Source organism: Nelumbo lutea, chromosome 1, assembly GCF_056320005.1.
Source record: "Nelumbo lutea isolate HS-2025 chromosome 1, American lotus-T2T, whole genome shotgun sequence".
Lineage (NCBI taxonomy): Eukaryota > Viridiplantae > Streptophyta > Magnoliopsida > Proteales > Nelumbonaceae > Nelumbo > Nelumbo lutea.
Genome location: NC_142684.1, coordinates 71,251,347 through 71,269,764, shown reverse-complemented (window position 1 = coordinate 71,269,764; position 18,418 = coordinate 71,251,347). Strand labels below are relative to the sequence as shown.

At 37.3% G+C, this 18,418-nt stretch overlaps 1 protein-coding gene and 1 long non-coding RNA gene across 10 annotated transcripts in view; one reads left to right on the top strand and one right to left on the bottom strand.

The window, feature by feature from the left end:
* Positions 1 to 3,365: 3,365 nt before the first annotated feature.
* LOC148875235 (uncharacterized) lies at positions 3,366 to 6,186 on the bottom strand. Its single transcript, XR_016104925.1, has 2 exons — positions 6,051 to 6,186; positions 3,366 to 3,600 (listed from the first exon to the last, which is right to left on the bottom strand). It is a non-coding gene; the product is annotated as an uncharacterized LOC148875235 (long non-coding RNA).
* Positions 5,743 to 18,418, top strand: part of LOC148875234 (uncharacterized) — a 26,176-nt gene continuing 13,500 nt past the window's right edge. For 7 of the 9 annotated variants that reach the window (XR_016104923.1, XR_016104924.1, XR_016104922.1 and 4 more), the window contains exons 1-6: positions 6,196 to 6,725; positions 6,820 to 7,466; positions 7,666 to 7,826; positions 11,396 to 11,456; positions 11,937 to 12,002; positions 12,176 to 12,258. Coding sequence is in view for 1 of the 9 variants with exons in the window: in XM_088964314.1 (XP_088820440.1) it covers positions 6,584 to 6,725; positions 6,820 to 7,466; positions 7,666 to 7,826; positions 11,396 to 11,456; positions 11,937 to 12,002; positions 12,176 to 12,258 (1,160 nt within the window). In the remaining 8 variants the exon portion in view is untranslated. Of the gene's footprint in view, positions 6,726 to 6,819; positions 7,467 to 7,665; positions 7,827 to 11,395; positions 11,457 to 11,936; positions 12,003 to 12,175; positions 12,259 to 18,418 lie in introns of all 9 variants that reach the window. The other 2 variants (XR_016104917.1, XR_016104919.1) reach the window with 2 other exon arrangements.

The window sequence follows — 18,418 nt, the reverse complement described above, 5'->3', positions numbered from 1 at the left end:
CTATCAATTTGGTCCATATCATTAACAATCTATCCATTATGTAAGTCACGTGATGACATGTGATGGTTAGATTTTTCAAAATGCCATGACTACCCTTTTAAGTATTTTTCAAGACAACTTTAACTTAAATTTTAGGGGGGGAACTAGGGTTCGTTGAATGAACAATATTTTAAAGTTTGTTTAAGCTATAACAAGTGGAAAAAGGTTGGAAGAGACGATTTCGCGTCTCTGCATTAGCCGTTATATTTTGAGGTTTGCTGATTCCAGTGCTCCATTATCAATAGTACAATATTTTTCCTTATTGTGTCATTCTTTATATTTTGGTTTAGATGCTAGTTTGCGTTTGTTACTTAATTTTTTTTGGTTATATAACTATAATGAATTCATTCTTCATTAGTTTATTGTTAAAATGTAATGGTTGTGTTTCTCACTTGAAATGCAATGTTAGTTCATTTCTCACCTAATATCATTCAAATTATCATTCTATACAATAACACTAAAAACAAGCACCAAACTAGTACCATATGAATTGTAATTACTAAAAGCCATTATTCAATCCTCCACTTGTAAAGTAGTTTAAGAAGTTATAACAATTCTAAAAAAGTGTGCATCTAAAACATTAAAAAGGTAGAACACAACATTCAAGAGTCTAACGATTAAGAACACCAAACACCCAATTCTTCCTAAGATTAGCATGCATGTTCATGAACCACTCTCGCATATGCCTTCTCAAAAATTTTATAAAGTTTTAGGTAATCATTATCAAGGTTCAAAGTATCAGAAACGCAATGTGTATTAGAAAGGTAACTTTAAAAGACGTATCAAGATACACTTTAAAAACATATAGATACAAACAAAAAATCAAGATACAAATGTATACACTAGAAAATCCAAAATAATCCTTAAAAATATGAACAATTATAAAAATGAGTTGTATGTGAATATAACTAATTTATTTAAACATAACCATTCTTTAATGATTTATATAAAGTATCAAGATATAATTAGTAACCATTGAAAAATAATAAAAAAACTAAAATGTTTGTATATATACTAATATTTATTAGTTAATATTTTTTTGAAATCATTTATTAGTTAATATTTTTTTGAAATCATTTATTAGTTAATATTTATTATATATAGAATTAAATAATATTTATTATGTATACAAGTTAATATATACCTTAATTTTTAATAAATCAATATAACTTGTATTCATCTTATTATTATATAAATATTAATAATCAAATTTATAACATTTGTTGGGAAACATCCACCAAGGCAAGAAAGATTAAGTATAAAAAAACATATCCTAATAAGTAATTAATGTTGGCATAATGGTTAATTAATTATTGTTATAAACAAATGACTTGGGTTTGAAACCTGTTACATTTGGTTTGTGATTTTTAACAAACTATTTCACTTAAATAACATTTAATGACATTATTAAATGTTATAATCAAAGGTAACTTCAATGAGCATTTAATTAAATTATATTAGCATTTAGTGTATTCCCAAACTTTAAGACTTAATTAAAATTGATATTAATAAGAGAGAAGAGAAATTAAATTTAAATTTGATATTAATGAGAGAGAGAAGAGATAAATTAAGTTTAAATTTAAAAAGGAGGAAAATTAAATTCGACTTATGCATAATGTGTATTGGTCCGTTTCGAGTATGTATCGGTGTGTTTTGGATTATATCAGTCAATACATACCCTAAACAATCCCATACAAAGCTAATACATACCTGTATTGGTCCGATAAGACAAAAAAAATACGAAACCCTGTAATTGGACATGTTCCGTGTATCAGAACTCTTCCGAAATGATACGTATCGACCCGTTTCGAGTGATACGTTGCGAAATTTAAAACCTTGGTCATTACAATCTAGTCTTTCAATAGAATTCAACTCTACTAAAACATTGTTTATAGAGGCATGATTCTCTGACTTTCTATTCATTCCATTAATTGCATCCACTAACTTCTCGAATCTCTTATCTACTGATATATTTTGTTAACAATTGCCTCAAAAAATTCAGATGACCTCTTCCTATGTGCATTTTGCTTGGTGATTGCAGTAGAAACATGATCAACATCAATATTGGGTGAATCAGCAATGCCTGGTGATGGTTGAACCATAGTTGTCAAGGCGGGCGCCTAGGCGACAAGGCGCCCTTTGAGGCTCACCTCGCCTAATCGCCATGCGTTTTCTACTTCTTACTATAAAATACTTTTTTATTCATTCTTTTTTTGAGATTATAATTATAAAATAGATATTATTAAACTAAAATAATCATTTTGTGTTTATATAATAATTTCTTTTTATTATTTTCTTATTTATTAGGGTTTAATAAATACAGACATTGCTAAATACTATATTGAACCCTCAAAGACTTAAAAACCTGAACCAATAAGTAAGAAATAACTTAAAATTTTATCTAATCAGCACATTTTCCTCTTCCATATATTCTTCTTCTACTTCTTCTATTACTACTACTACCAATACTTTTTATTTTCTTCTTTTCCTATAACAAAAATAAGGGTTGAGCCCCTATATTTTTTGAATTTTATTTTCCTTCTTCCTTTTCTTCTCATGAATATGTTGATTTTCTATACTTTAATATGAAATTTATACTTTTCTTATGAAAAACTTGAATAAATGTTAAAGAAATATGGTTATGGTACCGAGGACACTACCCTAGGATCTATGTTTTTAACATAAACAATCCATCACCTAGGCGCCCACCTAGGCACTAAGGCAACAAGGCACCCCCCAGTCGCCTAGACTCACCTTGGCACCTTGAAAACTATGGGTTGAACTTCTTCAACAGGTGGATCATTGTTGACATGCTCCTCATCCTGAGGTGGAGACTTTATGCCACATGCTAGAGATGCAGAAAACCTTCCTACAGGTGTAGTACCCCCCAAATATAATTTCAAGGTTGTTATACCCTGAACAACCCATATTACAAAACCTTTTTGCTTTGGGCTAAGCCTAAAAAGAATAAGGAGACACCAATCAATATATACATTTACATACATATAAAGTCCTAAATATAGATGATCTCTAAATAAATTCAATGTTTAGCAAATACCAATAAATAGTTCTCCCATGTCTCTAAGGATACAACCATATGCCTCTCTTCATCCTAATCAAATTCCATTTGTCCAAACCTCAATTTTTTAAACTCTTTATACCTACTTTTTAGATCTTGTATTTTGTTACTAAAGGATTTGGTGTTGAACTTCAACCCAACTTGTCAAAAAATACTTTGTGAAACATCATTCCAAGAATTTGGTTTCAAACACCCAAAAACCATTCCCCTACTTTGGACTTGCATCACTAGTAAATCTATGAAAATATTTTCTTGCGCAAGAGTCTAGTTTGCATTAATAATGGGGGCATCATCAAATGTTGTGGTACTGACTACACTACTTATCATCCATACAATAATCAAATCATTGATTACTATCAAAGATTTAAAATCATTTTAAATTCCGTGTTGAATATAAGTAAATAATACAATGGTGGAGTTATTTACAGTGGTAGGAGCCACCTATGGTAGCCGAACCCATAAATATGCAAATGATCGTAAATCTGCACAAAAATAATGAAAACAAATTTTGATAGCTTCAGCAAACTTGTTGGTACAACCCTCATGCAACCAAATCACCAACTAAGAAAGATGCATTAAAAAAAAGTAATAAGTAGGTTGTAGGAATTGCCAACCTCTTTAGTTTTTTGATAAACTAGTCATCCTCTATAGTTGATACTTGATGGAACAGCATCATTAATTTTTCAAAGAATGAGGTGACCTCGTACTAAGGTGGTGGGTTCCAAGGGATGGTACTCTAATGTATAATATACCAGTTCAGGTTAGGGTGTCTTGGGTTTGGGTCGAGTTAAAACTAGACTAAGCCTGATCCATTGACATCTTGAGTACTAGCTTGTCCCACATTTTACTATCACCTATCGTAATGAATACCATGGGAATGGTGGTTGCTGAATCACTTTGTATTATCAAGTTGGAAATCCCCTAGCTCATGAGCTATGCAGAAATCATCAAAGAAATGCCCCTTGGTGATTAGAATTCATAATAAAGGGAATGGTGTCTTTATTCTATTGATGATAATCACAATAAAATGCTGTTGCAGCATATATTAGTTCATTTTGAGGCAACTCCCCACTCTCTACATGCTTGACATAAGGAGTCCTTTATCAACTCCAATCAACAGGGCCCTCCAAATATGATACAAATCTGGATGAGCTGAACACTTGAGCTGTATAGCCAATGTTTTCTTCTCATTCTCACTTTAATTGTTAGAAAACATAGATGAAGACCACCATCAGATATGCTTTAAGGTACTCACAAGAAGTTTTCAAGGCAGTATTTTGATACACATGAAATGAAGGAAAGCAAATGATTTGAAACCATGACCCTTTTACAAGAAATAATTATAATAAGTATCATTTCTTACAACTACCACTGATTATTTTTTGAAACCATGACCCGTTTACATGCAACCAAATAGAGGAAAAACACCTATTTGAAAATCACTTATTTTATAATTTCACATGCAGAGTTTAATTTCATAAAAGGTAGGGAAACTAGTGGGTCAATTTCACAAAAGAGAGGAATTACTACAAACTAGTGGGTCAGCCAAGGACTAGAAACTAGTGTGTTTGGTTTGAAAGAAAAATGTAGGAATAGGAAGGAAAAGGAAGGAATTTTTTTCTTTGTGAGAATGCAGAGATCAGTTTCATAAAAGAGAGGGATTACTAGAAACTAGTGGGTCAGCCAAGGACTAGAAACTAGTGCATGTTTGGTTTGAAAGAAAAAGGTAGGAATAGGAAGGGAAAGGAAGGAAAAGTTCTCTTTGTGAGATTGCAGAGTTCAACTTCATAAAAGAGAGGGATTAATTAGAAACTAGTGGGTCATCCGAGGATTTTGTCCTATCTCCCATGCCGTAAAACCATGCAGAGTACATCAGCTGAGTATCCAAAGCAACAACAGTTGGGCGGTAAAATAGATATGGAAAAATACTCTCAGAAAACTCAAAACTGGCCAACTTCAAACTATCACTTTAGCATGTTCAGAGATATGTTCCAACAGTATCATCCCTAATCAACAGACTTCCCTGGTCTTGTTTCACAATTTAGAAGGTTAAATATGAATTTTTCAATTTACAGAAAATAAATTCAATAAAAGCCATGTACTTTGTTCATAAAATCATGAAAAAAAAATCACTAGAAGAGGAAACATTAGAACTGATGAATCATTGCAATGGAACTGATAAACATTAGAATTGATAAATCAGTAAAACCGATTAAGCATTAAAAATAATAAACATTAGAACTGAAGAGAAAACACTAGAAGAGTAAACATTAGAACTGATAAATCAGTAAAACCGAACAAGCATTAAAACTTTCAATACCTGGACAATAAACCTTTGAACCGATTCACATTAACCCATAAATCATTGCAACTGGTGAGCATAAACATCTGAACTAATATAACTCAGTTGACTCCAACCATTCAAACCCATCAATCATTGGAACTGATAAATATAAACATTCAAGCATAAAACCCATTCGACAACCCAAGCAATCGAACCCCATCGTTCGAACTACCCTTCAAACCCTAAATGTTCAATGTTTGAACCCAAATCCATTCAACAAACAAATAACTACAAAAGATTGCAACCATAGATCAAATAATTGGTCCCCATCGTTCCAACTATCCTTCAAAGTTCAAACCCTAAATATTCCACACCTGAATCCCAATACTCAAACAACAAATATTTTACCTGAAAACACAACCGTAGAACATAAATATCAAACTAAATCGTTAAATCGTTCAAACCCTAGAAATTGCAATGAAAAATTAAAGAAGTGGTCAAATGTGGGTTGTGCCTTGACGGACAAAATCACTTTTGATTTGTCACCGAGGCACAATCGTTCTTCAATGGTTCCTCTGCAATAAAGGAACAATAAAGGAAGAAGAAGAAAGACGACATAGAGGTGCAGGAGGAAGAGAAGCGACATACCTGACCAGACGAAGAAGAGGAGTGGCATCAGTTTAGAGGCCCCAAATATTTGAGAAAATCGGAAACCATTGAATCGGCACTGTTCATTTTGGCAACGTGTCAACAATGACACACGTATTAGTAAGCTCTCAACGCATCTAAAAGCGGGAAGCTTCATTTCAAGCTTCCCAAAATTAGATAGAAATTGGGACGATCCCTAAATCACACAGGTACTACTCTAGAATTTTCTCAATTGAAAAGTAAGCATCGGAAACGGGGCTTGAGCTTCATGGGGCTAATGTTCGGGCTTGTTCAAAATTTGACCTCTTCTCGACCCAAAACCAACCCGATTTGCAGCCCTAGCAGTCTAGCAGCACAATTGGCCATTGGCAGTGGTACGCGGATTTAAACGATAAGAGCTCACTAATCGCCATTTGTTCGCGCAATTTCCCGAAACCCGAACTGGAACTCACAATTAGAGAGAGACATTGAAGTATTTTGTGAATTGTGTGATTCAAGGTGGAATCAGAAAGCGTGAAGCAAGGAGATAGGAGATGGTGAACAAGGCATGGAAGATAATCCCGCGGCCATTGCTAGAGACTGTTCTCAACAATCATGCTCAGCACCACCGTGTCCCGCAACCTCTCATTCTCCACGGACCAAGGGGCGTCGGAAAAACTTCTCTTATCCTCCACCGTAACCTCTCTCTCTCTCCCTCTCTTCCTCTATCGCTCTTTCTCCTCCGCTGCATCTACCTAATTTTGTTTACCTACAAAATGTTCTCTTTCAGGTCTCCTAGACGATTGGAATAAAGGACCCCATGTAACCGGCTACGTCGATTTCGGCCTTGCAGTGGAAGATCAGAACCACAGCAATCAGACCTCTCCATGGGCTTCATGGTCCACTTGTTCACCTCCCACCCTCCCCTCCCTCCGTTCCCAGCTCGAGAGATGCCTTGAATCAATGGTCCAAAAGGGCGTTCGCCTCGGCTCCATCGGTTCTCAACAAGTCTTCTCCACCCTCAACAAATGGCATGGACTCAACACCGCCCTCCGCCGCATTCTCCAAAACAACACCAGTTATTCCTCCACTGCTGTCACCGTCGCCAATGACAAGGTTCCTACTTCTGTATTATGGTCCAGGGCGATATTTGCACTATCTGCTCGATCAAAGACCGATGAGATTGACGCACTACTGGGGTTACACGAGAAAGGTAAGCTTGTTACTCTCGAAGAAGCCTCCTACTTCAGGGAAGCAATGCTGTCCCTGCGGTTGGCAAAAGAGGTGCTTGAGGTGCAGCAGGGCTGGCGAGCTAAGGCAATTGCTCACTTAAATAGAACTGGTGGATTTTCGAGGTCCCTTGCAAATTCCGCTACTGATTGGCCGTGCTTATTGTTGGAACTTTTGTCGGCCTCCGCTGAGATCGATTACTTTCAGGTATAATAATTACATTGATTTGGTCCTGTGTTCTCCCTCTTCTATTTCTGAGTAGTTTATTCACAATATTTTGGAGAAAGTAGTGGAGAAGTTTAATCCAACTTATATCGTATTCATTTTTTTTTTTTAATGTTGTTCAAGACTTCGGTTCCTCTGATGTTTGTTTGATTGATGGAACCTCTCGTACTTTATTGAGCAGCCAAAGCTGGTCCTAAACAATATTGATCTTCTTCGCAATGCAACTTTAACGGATGAGTCAACAGTCTCTGCCTCAATGTATCATGACAGTCTTATTTACAGATTAATAGCATTGGGTGTCAATGAGAGGTGCCTGCCCGTTATACTTATAACATCTGATAGGTAAGCAGAGCCCTCTATTCGCATTTCTTCTCAATTCATCTCTCCTATAACAACTGCTTTATGTGTGGGGGGTCTATGCTGTATTTGGTTGCAAGAAAAATGGAAGAAAATAAAAAAAAAATGAAAGAGAAAGGAAAAGTGGGAAGGAAACTAAGGCCCCATTTGGCATCAATTCTGAAGATTCTATTTCTCAGAATCCTCCTAAAAAGAATGGATTCTAAATTTTTCTGATTCTAAGAATCTATGTAGGCGTTTGGAAAACATTCATAATTCTTATTTCTCAGAATAAGAATGATGTTTGGCATGAGTCAATTTCTTCAAATTAATTCTATAAGTGACAATCACATAAAGCCAACTTGTAAATGGTTATCCATCACATCTCATTGCCATTCAAATAGTCTCAACTACAGTTCAAATTTTCAATTGAAGGAATGACCCCAATCTACACATTATTACTAGCTTCAACTGGCTTCAAGTTTACTTCCTTGAGATCCATCTCTTGCAATTTGTTATCATCAAGATTGGAATAATTAAGAAAAGAGATTGTCCAGCTTGTTGTAAATGTGTCCAATATTTTTTGATGAATAATAATAAATTTATTAATTCAAAAGCTGATTTAAAGTTGTGAATTCATACAACATCTGAGGAAGAGGCGCGAGCTGCAGCCCTTCCTTGAATCTTACAAGTAAACTAGGAAAGAAATACAGAAATCACAGCTGAGTCCAAAACAATTCTTCCCTATTTACCCCTTGCTTGGCTAACAAATCTGACAAAGTATTTGCTGATCTCCCCACCCACTGTACAGTGACCAACATATTCCTTGTCAACCAACTGAATTTCTTCATTTCATTCTTGTAGCGCCATATAGCCTCTTCAGGATTTTTCAACCAACCCATGACCACTTTGGAATCCCCTTTGATTATTAGGTCCAATATTTTGATCTTTATAATAATCTATACCAGCTAGCAATGGTGTAACTCTCTTTCCCCTGGTATCCTGCATTTATCTTGAACTCTTAAAAATCATATACAGTTCACTAACAGTTTTGTATTACAAGGCAACCTTTTACAATTGGATTATCTAACCACCTTTATCATTTGGTTATTTTCTACCATAAAAAATATCATTTGTTCATTAAGTTCATTCAAAAAAAGCAGTAAATCTCACCTTCATTAGACATTTTTCAATTGTTAAAACATAGATAACTACTTGGGGATGCTACTAAAATAAAAATAAAATAAAATAAAAACAATGCATTAAAAAGTAAATAAACAAACATTCCACCAAAATAATTGTTGTTGGAATTGTTTGGGATGATGCTAAAATTGTAGAATGAAGATGTTTCAAATAAGCTGTCTCCAGGGCAATAAATCTAGGAACAAGTAATCAAAACTCTGAAGAAAAATAGATAACAAACTGGTTCAAAGAAATAGTTGCCAACTGATATAAAACCAGCCATAGAAAAAACGGGAAAGTTGTTAAGCAGATCTCTTGACCACTGATGCAGATTTTATGTTTACAAACAAAAAAAAATGCCTTACCGGAGAGGATTGACCACTGACGGAGAAGACAATTAGATCTTATGTAGCCATTGAGAAGAGCAGCCGTTGAGCAGAGAGGGATTATGGACAATGAAAAGAAGATGAAAGAAGAAGGATTATGTGCTTAGGGTTTGACGATGTTATATTTTTATACAAAATTACATTAATACCCCTTTTCTTATCCGTAATTGATCTCATGTGTTTGCTTTTTTTAAAGGATGTAGCGAGAATTGTTGGGCCTTGAGAATCAAATTCTTAGAAGTGTCTTTTTTTCACTCCGTGGAATCGCGATTCGGGGGGATTTTTTCATCCCATTTTGAATGAGAATCGATCAACTGGTTTTAGCAAAACGTGTCTCATCTCAAGAATCACCAGAATTGATAGAATCGCTCTCGGGGAGTGATGCCAAATGGGGCCTAAGAGAGTTATCACAGTTTGGTTTCAGAAAGAAAACCAATTAGAAAATTTCAAGAACAAGAAACAATAACAAGTAAAAGAATATTTCTATTTAGGAATTGATTGATTCCAAGTCCCCATGAACCATGCAGATTGGGGTTTTTAATTTTTCTTATGCATCAAGAAAAAGAAATCTAAAATAATGTATATCCAAACAAAAACTAAAGTAATGTATCAACATCTTCAATCCATACTTGCAGCAAACCAATGAAAAACAATAGAGTTCTTAACAAAGGACTTCCCAATGGTTACAATGCAAACTAGAAAGAAATGAAGACAGTGGAGCCTGAAGGTTCACTTGAAGATATGTGTGCCCAGAGAGAGTTCAATGATATTGAAAGCATTGAAGAGCAAGTTGTGTTTTAAAAGAGAGAAGTGCAACTAGTACAACAAGCAGTGTATCGGAGTTTTATGTGAGAGACAAATACCCCTTAGAGAAAGGAAAATTCTGTAAAACAGTTGTGAGGCCTGCGCAGTATAGAGCAGAGTGTTGGGCAATCGAGAAACAACACATCCAAAAAATCAGTCTGGCACAAACGCGTACGCTGAGATGGATGAGTGGAAAAACTAGAAAGGATAGGATTAGAAATGAAGTCATTTGAAGGAGCACAGGAGTAGCTAAAGCCTCCAATAGGTGATAAAATTAGAGAAAGTAGACTAAGATGGTTCGGTTATGTGCATAGAAGGCTATCAACAACACCCATAAGAAGTGATTTATTGCAAGTTGAAGGGGCTAGAAGGGCTAGGGGTAGACCAAAAAGGACATGGGTAGTAGCAATAAATGATTTAAGTGTCAATAATTTAACAACAGATGTGAAAAACTGAACAAAATGGCGAAACCGGATTCATGTAGCTGACTCCATATAGTTGGAGTAAGACATGGATGATGATGATGATGGTGATGACAACGATGATGAAATGCAACTAAAGTACAGAGAGTTCCTGGAACTTGAGACTCAAGGTTTGGTGCAGCCTTAAAGTAAAGGGCAGCCCAGTGCATGAGGCTCCCACCAATGCAGGGTCTGGGGAGGGACAGATTACACAGCCTTACCCTGCAGATACACAGAGAGGCTGTTTCCGAGATTTGAACCCTGGTCACCCAGGTTGCAATGGAGCAACCCAACCATTGTGCCAAGCCCCCCCCCCCCCCCCCCCCCCCCCCCCCTCTGGTTGACCTCAAATATAAGGCCTGAAAATGTTGAAATTCAAACTGACTTTTTCCCTCAGTTAATTCCATGGGGATGGAATCTTAATTATGACTTGCTTAACCTGCCATTGGCCTTGAAACATTTCAACCCATATTGAGAAACACTTTTCCATTATATTTTCACGTGCTCAACCTTTTTGGGTACAAGAATGTATGCAAAACTTTTTCCCTGGTACAGTATCAGATGCTAATATTTACCCACGGTAAGAGTTACCATCTCAAAGTGCTTAACCACTTTTTCCGCCCTTTTTTTTATAGATTTCTCCTTTCTGTCATTGGAAATCCTTTTCCCCCTTCTGCGGCAAATTGTTTTCTATTTTTTTATATTTTGGTATCTAGACCTAATACTTGCTTTTGCTTCCCAGCTACTATTCATACCGAGCCTATATGGACTTTGGGTTTCCAGATATATTCATCTCCCGAGAGGTAGTCATGTTATTTGGGATACTCTTTTTTCTTTTATTACAGAGTTATTATTAGGACTTTAAGGCAGGAAGGATGGTTGTGTCCTTCCTTGTCGGTGGCACGATTGCAAGACAATCATGTTGCCATTTGGAGGTAGTTGAGGCCAAAAGATAAACCTGAGTGGATGATCCAAGGCATTTCTTGTGTACATTTCTCTGGACATCAGTTGTACTAGATTGTATAGTTGGGTAACCTTATATGGAAATTTTTGGCCAATAAGATCACATTTGGACTTATGAGATCTCATATTGGAACTTTCCACCATGGCTTTACATGCAATACATGCCATGTGTTGTTTAGGGTAGATAGGCAAGTTCATATCCAGATATAGCACACTTATCCTTCATATGTAGTTTTGTTCTGTTATTTGATACACATGTTAAACATCTGGTCACAAATTGATAATGTATAGCTAACTTCCATTATGACTTTGATCTGAAGACATTTGGATGGACTCCTCAAGAGGCTAAAATGCACATGGTTGCTGATTACTTCACAGCATCTGAGGTGAGCATTCTTTTTTTTTTTTTTTGTGCTGTGTAAATCTTCTACCTTGGTAGTTAAGGTAAACTCATTCTGTTACTGAATTGCTTATATTAAAAAATATTCGCTACTCTTGTGTTGACTCTTCAGCATTCATAATGAGGTTTTCTAAATATTGTTTTTTGTTGAAGTTGTAGTGGGTACTGATTGCTGAAGTGCTAGGGCCAAATCCAAGACACCTCTCTGAGCTTTATGCACTTAAGCAAAGTAGTTATTACAAGTAAGTATTACTCCTTTCTTGTGCAATATTTTCATCGCTTTTAGTAGTGATGGGATTGTGCATTTACTTGTTAACATGCATAATAGTTATATAAAGTTTTGACTTATTTACTGCAGTTCAATGACTCGAGATATATGCTTCAAGATTACTTGAGATAACATTTATAAAGAATAGGCATTTTCTTTATGTGTTATATTCATATGAAAAAGCACAAGAAAGCGAATGGTATTGTCTTTGAGCTCTTGGTTTAGGAATAGTAGTATTTTTTTGAAGATCAATAAAGAAAATTTTCATTCAATCAGGCAGAAAATACAAAGAGTTCCAGAAGTCATCTCCGAAATTTGCTTTGCTTAATCCTTCGAATTCTGGCAAAACAAAGACCCACCCTACAATCCTTGAACTGATGACAGCCCCGAACTTTCTGTTGCTTCTTGATTTTCCTTCAAATTTCCTTTTATTTCTTTCCTTCCAGGTTTCCCAACATGCAGCAAATGGAACACAGCTCCAAATAATTTTTGTTTTGATGCTTCCATTCACCCTCAGTCAGCAGCCAAATATCTCCATGCAGTCACCAGGATCCCATCCATCCGTGTTGAACAGCTTGAAAAAATAGGCCCAAATACTCCTAATGAAACTGCAGTGCACTAAAAGGTGAAGGATAGACTCCTCTTTAGACAAGCAAAGTGAGCATCTATTAGGAAACTGATGGCCTTTCTTTTTCAGATTGTCTTGAGTCAGGATACTTCCCATTGAAATGAGCCAAGCAAAAGCCTCCACCCTTGGGGGAATTGACTTCCCCCAAACTCCTTTAACTGAATCAGACTCTACCTAATTTCTGGACAGAGCATTGTAAAGAGACTTGACAGAAAATCTTCTGTTTCTATTTTCTTTCCACCATCTAGCATCTGGAAGTGAAGGGTTCACTTCCACCTCTTGAAGCTTCTGCAACAGCCCCACACATTCCTCTATCTCCCAATCAAGCAGAGATCTTCTGAATTTAGGACACCACACCACTGCCCCATTGCAAAATTCATATAATTGAGAAATAGGTACACCGTACACCCTTCTTACTTAGACCATAAAGCCTAGGACATAGCTCACACAACTTTCCAACCCCAATCTAGTTGCCCTCCCAAAATCTGACACTTGAACCACTCCCCACCTTCCAATAAAAAAAGGCTGAATCAACAAGTTAAATTTCATGATCCCTTTCTAGACACTCACCCCATAGGGAGATCGCATTTCCCTTACATCCCACCCAAAATTCACCACTCCATATTTGTAGGCCACCACCCTTCTCTATAGAGGTTACTTCTCTTTACCAAAGCTCTAAACCCATTTCCCCAACAAGGTCTTATTAAAAGTTCCCTCCCTTCTCACTTCCAATCCCCTATCCTTCTCGGCCCTACAAACCAGGTCTCAACTCACCAAATGATATTTCTTTTTCTCTACCTTTAGATTCCAAAGAAACTCTGTCTGTAACTTTTCAATTTCTTCTTGAACCGAAGCTGGAACCTTAAGCAAAGACAAGTAGTAAATGGGTAAGTTGGAAAGAACACTCTTTATTAAAGTGATCCCGATCCCCCCCCCCAAAAAACATAGGTATTTGCCTTTTGAGGCACCCTAAAGCCACAACACATTCCTCCAAGCAAGCCTGCTGAATCTCTCCCACCCCAATCTTCACATTCTGAGGTTGATTTTTAACCCCGAGAGAAATTGGAAGCTTTTGAGGATTCCTCTCAAGTTGTAAGATTGTTCTACAGATGCGTCCATGAAGATCAAGGTGCCATTGGTGTATTGAAGATGAGAAATGGTTAAACTCTCAGGTCCAATCTTGAATCCAACCAACAAACCTGTATCTACTCCTCTATTCAACAACTTACTCAATATTTCCACTGCTAGGGCAAAAAGCAACGGGGATAAGGGATCCCTTTGCCTCAAACTCCTCGAAGCCTTAAAGAATTTTGTTGACACTCCATTAACCAAAGTTGAGAAGGATACTGATGAGATGCACACAAACATCCAGCTTCTCCATTTCTCCCAAAACCCATCCTACTTAGCACCTCCTCTAAGAAACACTATTCTACATGATCATATGCCTTTTCCAAATCAGTTTTGCAAACTACTGCACCTTCCCCATTTCTTATCCTTGCATCCACACATTTGCTTGCAATCAGAATTGCATCCAAAATCTGACACCCATGTATAAAAGCCATTTGAGTGGGACCCACCACCATATGAAAGACCTCTTTTAATCTTGTCGATAGCACCTTGGCAATGGTTTTGTATGGGCTTGATATCAAGCTTATAGGCCTAAAATCCTTCACCCTGGTTGCACCTACAACCTTTTTTATTTCTTTCTTTTATATACCTATCCCCACCCCTTTTATTTTTGGCTCCCTTCTTAGCCTTGGGCCCACCACTACTACTCGCCTCAACCATTACCCTTTCATTTGAATTTCCATTATTACCTTCTAGGCTTGACCTGGCTTCCACAAATTCTATTCCCATTTTTCCCTTACTCACCCGAGCACTTTCATCATCTTCTTCTTCCCCTTCCAGTTGTCCCCTTGTAACCAACGACTTTTCCCCTTCTCTTATTCTTTTCTCCTCTCTATCAGACCAATTCCTTTCTGTTGCATCTCCTTCAAAGATGCCTCCCCGACTTATGCACTGATCCTTTCCTGCGACTGCTAAACTCAATTGATAAACTTCTCTGGCGTAGAAGAGATCTAATGACGTTGGAATGAAACAGGCGTTCTCTAATCGCACTAAAATCCTAGCATATTGGAGTTGTTCCCATCGACATTTTCTAAAGTCAATACATCTGAACTCATCGCAAGCATTTCCAATATCTCTGAAAGTCTCCAAGCTCCAGGCGTGCAATGGGATGCCGTAGACATCAATCCAAACCTCGTCTGTCTTTTCTATCAATTTCCCAAAATCTGCCTCCACCTATCGACACATAGCTCTGGCAACCTGATGACACCTTCTTTTTCTTGTTCCAGAACCATTTCCGTATGATATTTCTTCCTAAAGCTCAGCAGGAATGTGCAAGCCCCCTGTCTTTGCACATTTACTAAACCCCTTCCTTGCCATTCTTTAAAAGCCCAATCTTCCACATCTCTAATTCCAGGGTCAACTTTGATAAATCTCTGAACCAGGCAATGCTGTAAAAGTTCTAACCTCTCCTTAGTAGAAATCACTAATTGCAGATTTAGTCGAATTTCTTGTGAAAGGAAAGAGGAAGATAAAGATTTCAGCAGTAGAGAAGAAAAGAGAAGGAGAAAAGAGTAGGAAGTCAACCAAGATTCTTAGATTAACCCTAGCCGCCAACCCCTCATTATATTTATACTTAACTTAAAGGATGAGACATTATAAGGATGCCCTTATTAGGGCGGCTACTAATGTAGCTGAATAGTCACAACTTAAAAACATAAACTAATGGGCCTTAAGCTCAACAACTTCCTAACTAAATTCCATCTTTTGATCTTGCAACTTCAATACCTAAGAAGTATCTCAGTTCTCCAAGATCCTTAATTTCAAATTCTTTATGTAGATTCCTTTTCAGACAATCAATCTCACTTAGATCATTCCCCGTGACAATAATATCATCCACATAATCAATTAGGACTAACACCAAAGATCCCTTTCGCTTCACAAACAAGGTATGATCGGATTGAGTCTGAGTGTAGCCAAAAGCAATCAATGCCTTTCTAAATCTATCAAACCATGCTTTAGGAGATTGTTTCAAGCCATAAAGTGACTTCTTAAGCCTGCATACCTTTCCCTTTTTAGTATAATTGTAAAAGCCAACAGGAAGATCCATATACACTTCCTCTTGCAGATCCCCATTTAGGAAAGCATTCTTCACATCAAGTTGAAACTAGGGCCAAGAGTATGAGGCAACAAGAGAAAGAAGTATTCGAACAGAGGTCATCTTTGCAATGGGTGCAAAGGTCTCTAAGTAATAAATGCCATAGGTCTGTGTGTACCCTTTTGCAACAAGTCTTGCCTTGTACCTTTCTATACTTCCATCTGCCTTATATTTTACTGTGATCCAACTGTCTCCTTGCCTTCTGGTAGATCCACAATGTTCCATGTCTGATTCTTAATCAAAGTTGCCATCTCTTCCTGCATAGTTGTCTTTCACTCAGGTTTAGAGAGAGCCTCACTAACACCCTTGGGTATAGACATTGAGTCAAGAGAGGAAAGAAAATCACGATAGGAAGGAGAAAGTCCACTGTAGCATAAATACTATGAAATACAATGAGCAGTACACTTTCTCTTCCATTTTCTGAAAGCAATAAGAAGATTAAGGTTATCTGTAATAGGGTTAGTAGAATCAATGGGAACTAAAACAGTAGTGAGACCAAGAGGAATACTTGAATCCATGTCAGCTGAATCTGGAGTCTCCAAAGAATCAACAGGAAGTGATGTGAGTTCTACTATAGTGGAATTAACCTCCTTGTGAAGTCTCTGTTGTAAGTAATGCTGAGAAGCAGGACACAAAGGAGGTGGTAAGGTAGGTGACATAGGAGGTGGTAAGGTAGGTGACACAGGATGGTCAAGCACAAGAGTAGACACAGGGACTAGAACTGGGAGAGCAATAGACTGCTGACTCACTTCCCCAAAACACTCCCCCTGAGAAGGATTCTTTGAGAAGTACATGGATTCAAAAGGGTGACATCCATGGTAACATATCGGCTCCCAGAGACTGGATCATAGCAGCAGTTCCCTTTCTGATTTTCTGCATATCCAAGGAAGACACACTTCTTTGCCTTGGGATCAAGCTTTGAGCGATGAGGACCAAGGATATGTGCAAAGCAGACACACCCAAATACCCCGAGAGGAATATGAAACATCTCCCCCTCAGGAAAAATGAGACTGAATGGGGTGTTGAATCCAAGTATACGAGAGGGCACCTTGTTAATCAGATATACTACTGTGGGATCTGCATCACCCCAAAACTGAACTGGAACTGTAGATGTGATCATCATGCTTCTTGCAATCTCAACAATGTGTCTGTTCTTCCTTTCTGCAACACCATTCTGCTGTGGACTTTCAAAATATTCCCTGGCATTGTCTGATCTGAACACCTTTATTCTTGTTCCAAACTGTGTTAGCACCATCTGATGAAATTGCCTCACCAAGGATGGTACTTCATCACGGGATCTCATCAGGTAAATCCAAGAGTATCATGAGAAATCATCCACAAATAAGAGAAAATATCGATAGCCTCCAATAGAAGGAACATGGTAAGGTCCCCACACATCTGAATGAATAACATCAAAAGAAGAAGAACACCTTTTATTACTAGGTTTAAATGAATGTCTACAATGCTTTCCAAGTTGACAATCTTCACACTCTAGACTTGACAAACTAATAGACTCAAAGAAGAAAAAGGTAAATGGCCCAAACGATTATGACAAAGCATAATTTGACTCACAGACCCCGACTCACTATCCCTGCTGACATGATGACTCTAATGAGGAGGAAGTACATCCAGGAGGTAGATCCCATTCACTTCACGACCACTCCCAATTGTCCTCTTTGAATCCAGATCCTACAAAATACATTGACCAGGAGAAAAAATTACTGAGCAGTTCAGGTTTTTAATCAAACTATTAATAGATAACTAATTAGTGCTCAATCTGGGAACATGAATGACAGAGGGTAGAGAAATAGAATCACTAATCTTGACAAATCCCTTCCTAGCAATAGGAACATGGGATCCATCAGCTGTGGAGACTCTATCTCTGCCAGAGCAGAATTGGTAAGAAGAAAAAATAGTAGAGCTATGGGTCATGTGCTCTGAGGCTCCAAAATCTAAAACCCAAGGAGGTCCCTCCTTACTTGAAGTAGAAACATAATTTGCAGTGACGTGTGAACTACCTGTGTGAGCAAAGGAAGTAGAGTGGACTCCACCAGTGACATCTATACCTTGTTATCCACTTCTGCTGAACTGGAACTGGCTGTATCCCGTTGGTTCAAAAGTTGCCCATACCTTTCAAATTCGGCCCTTACTATAGCAGCTGCAATAGACTCCAGAGCAGCTATAGTAGAAGGGGCCGGAATGTCACCAGTAACTGCCATGTGTGCATTTCCCTTCTTACAGTAGTCACAGATCAAATCTCTTTTATCTTCCTTCTTGATTTTA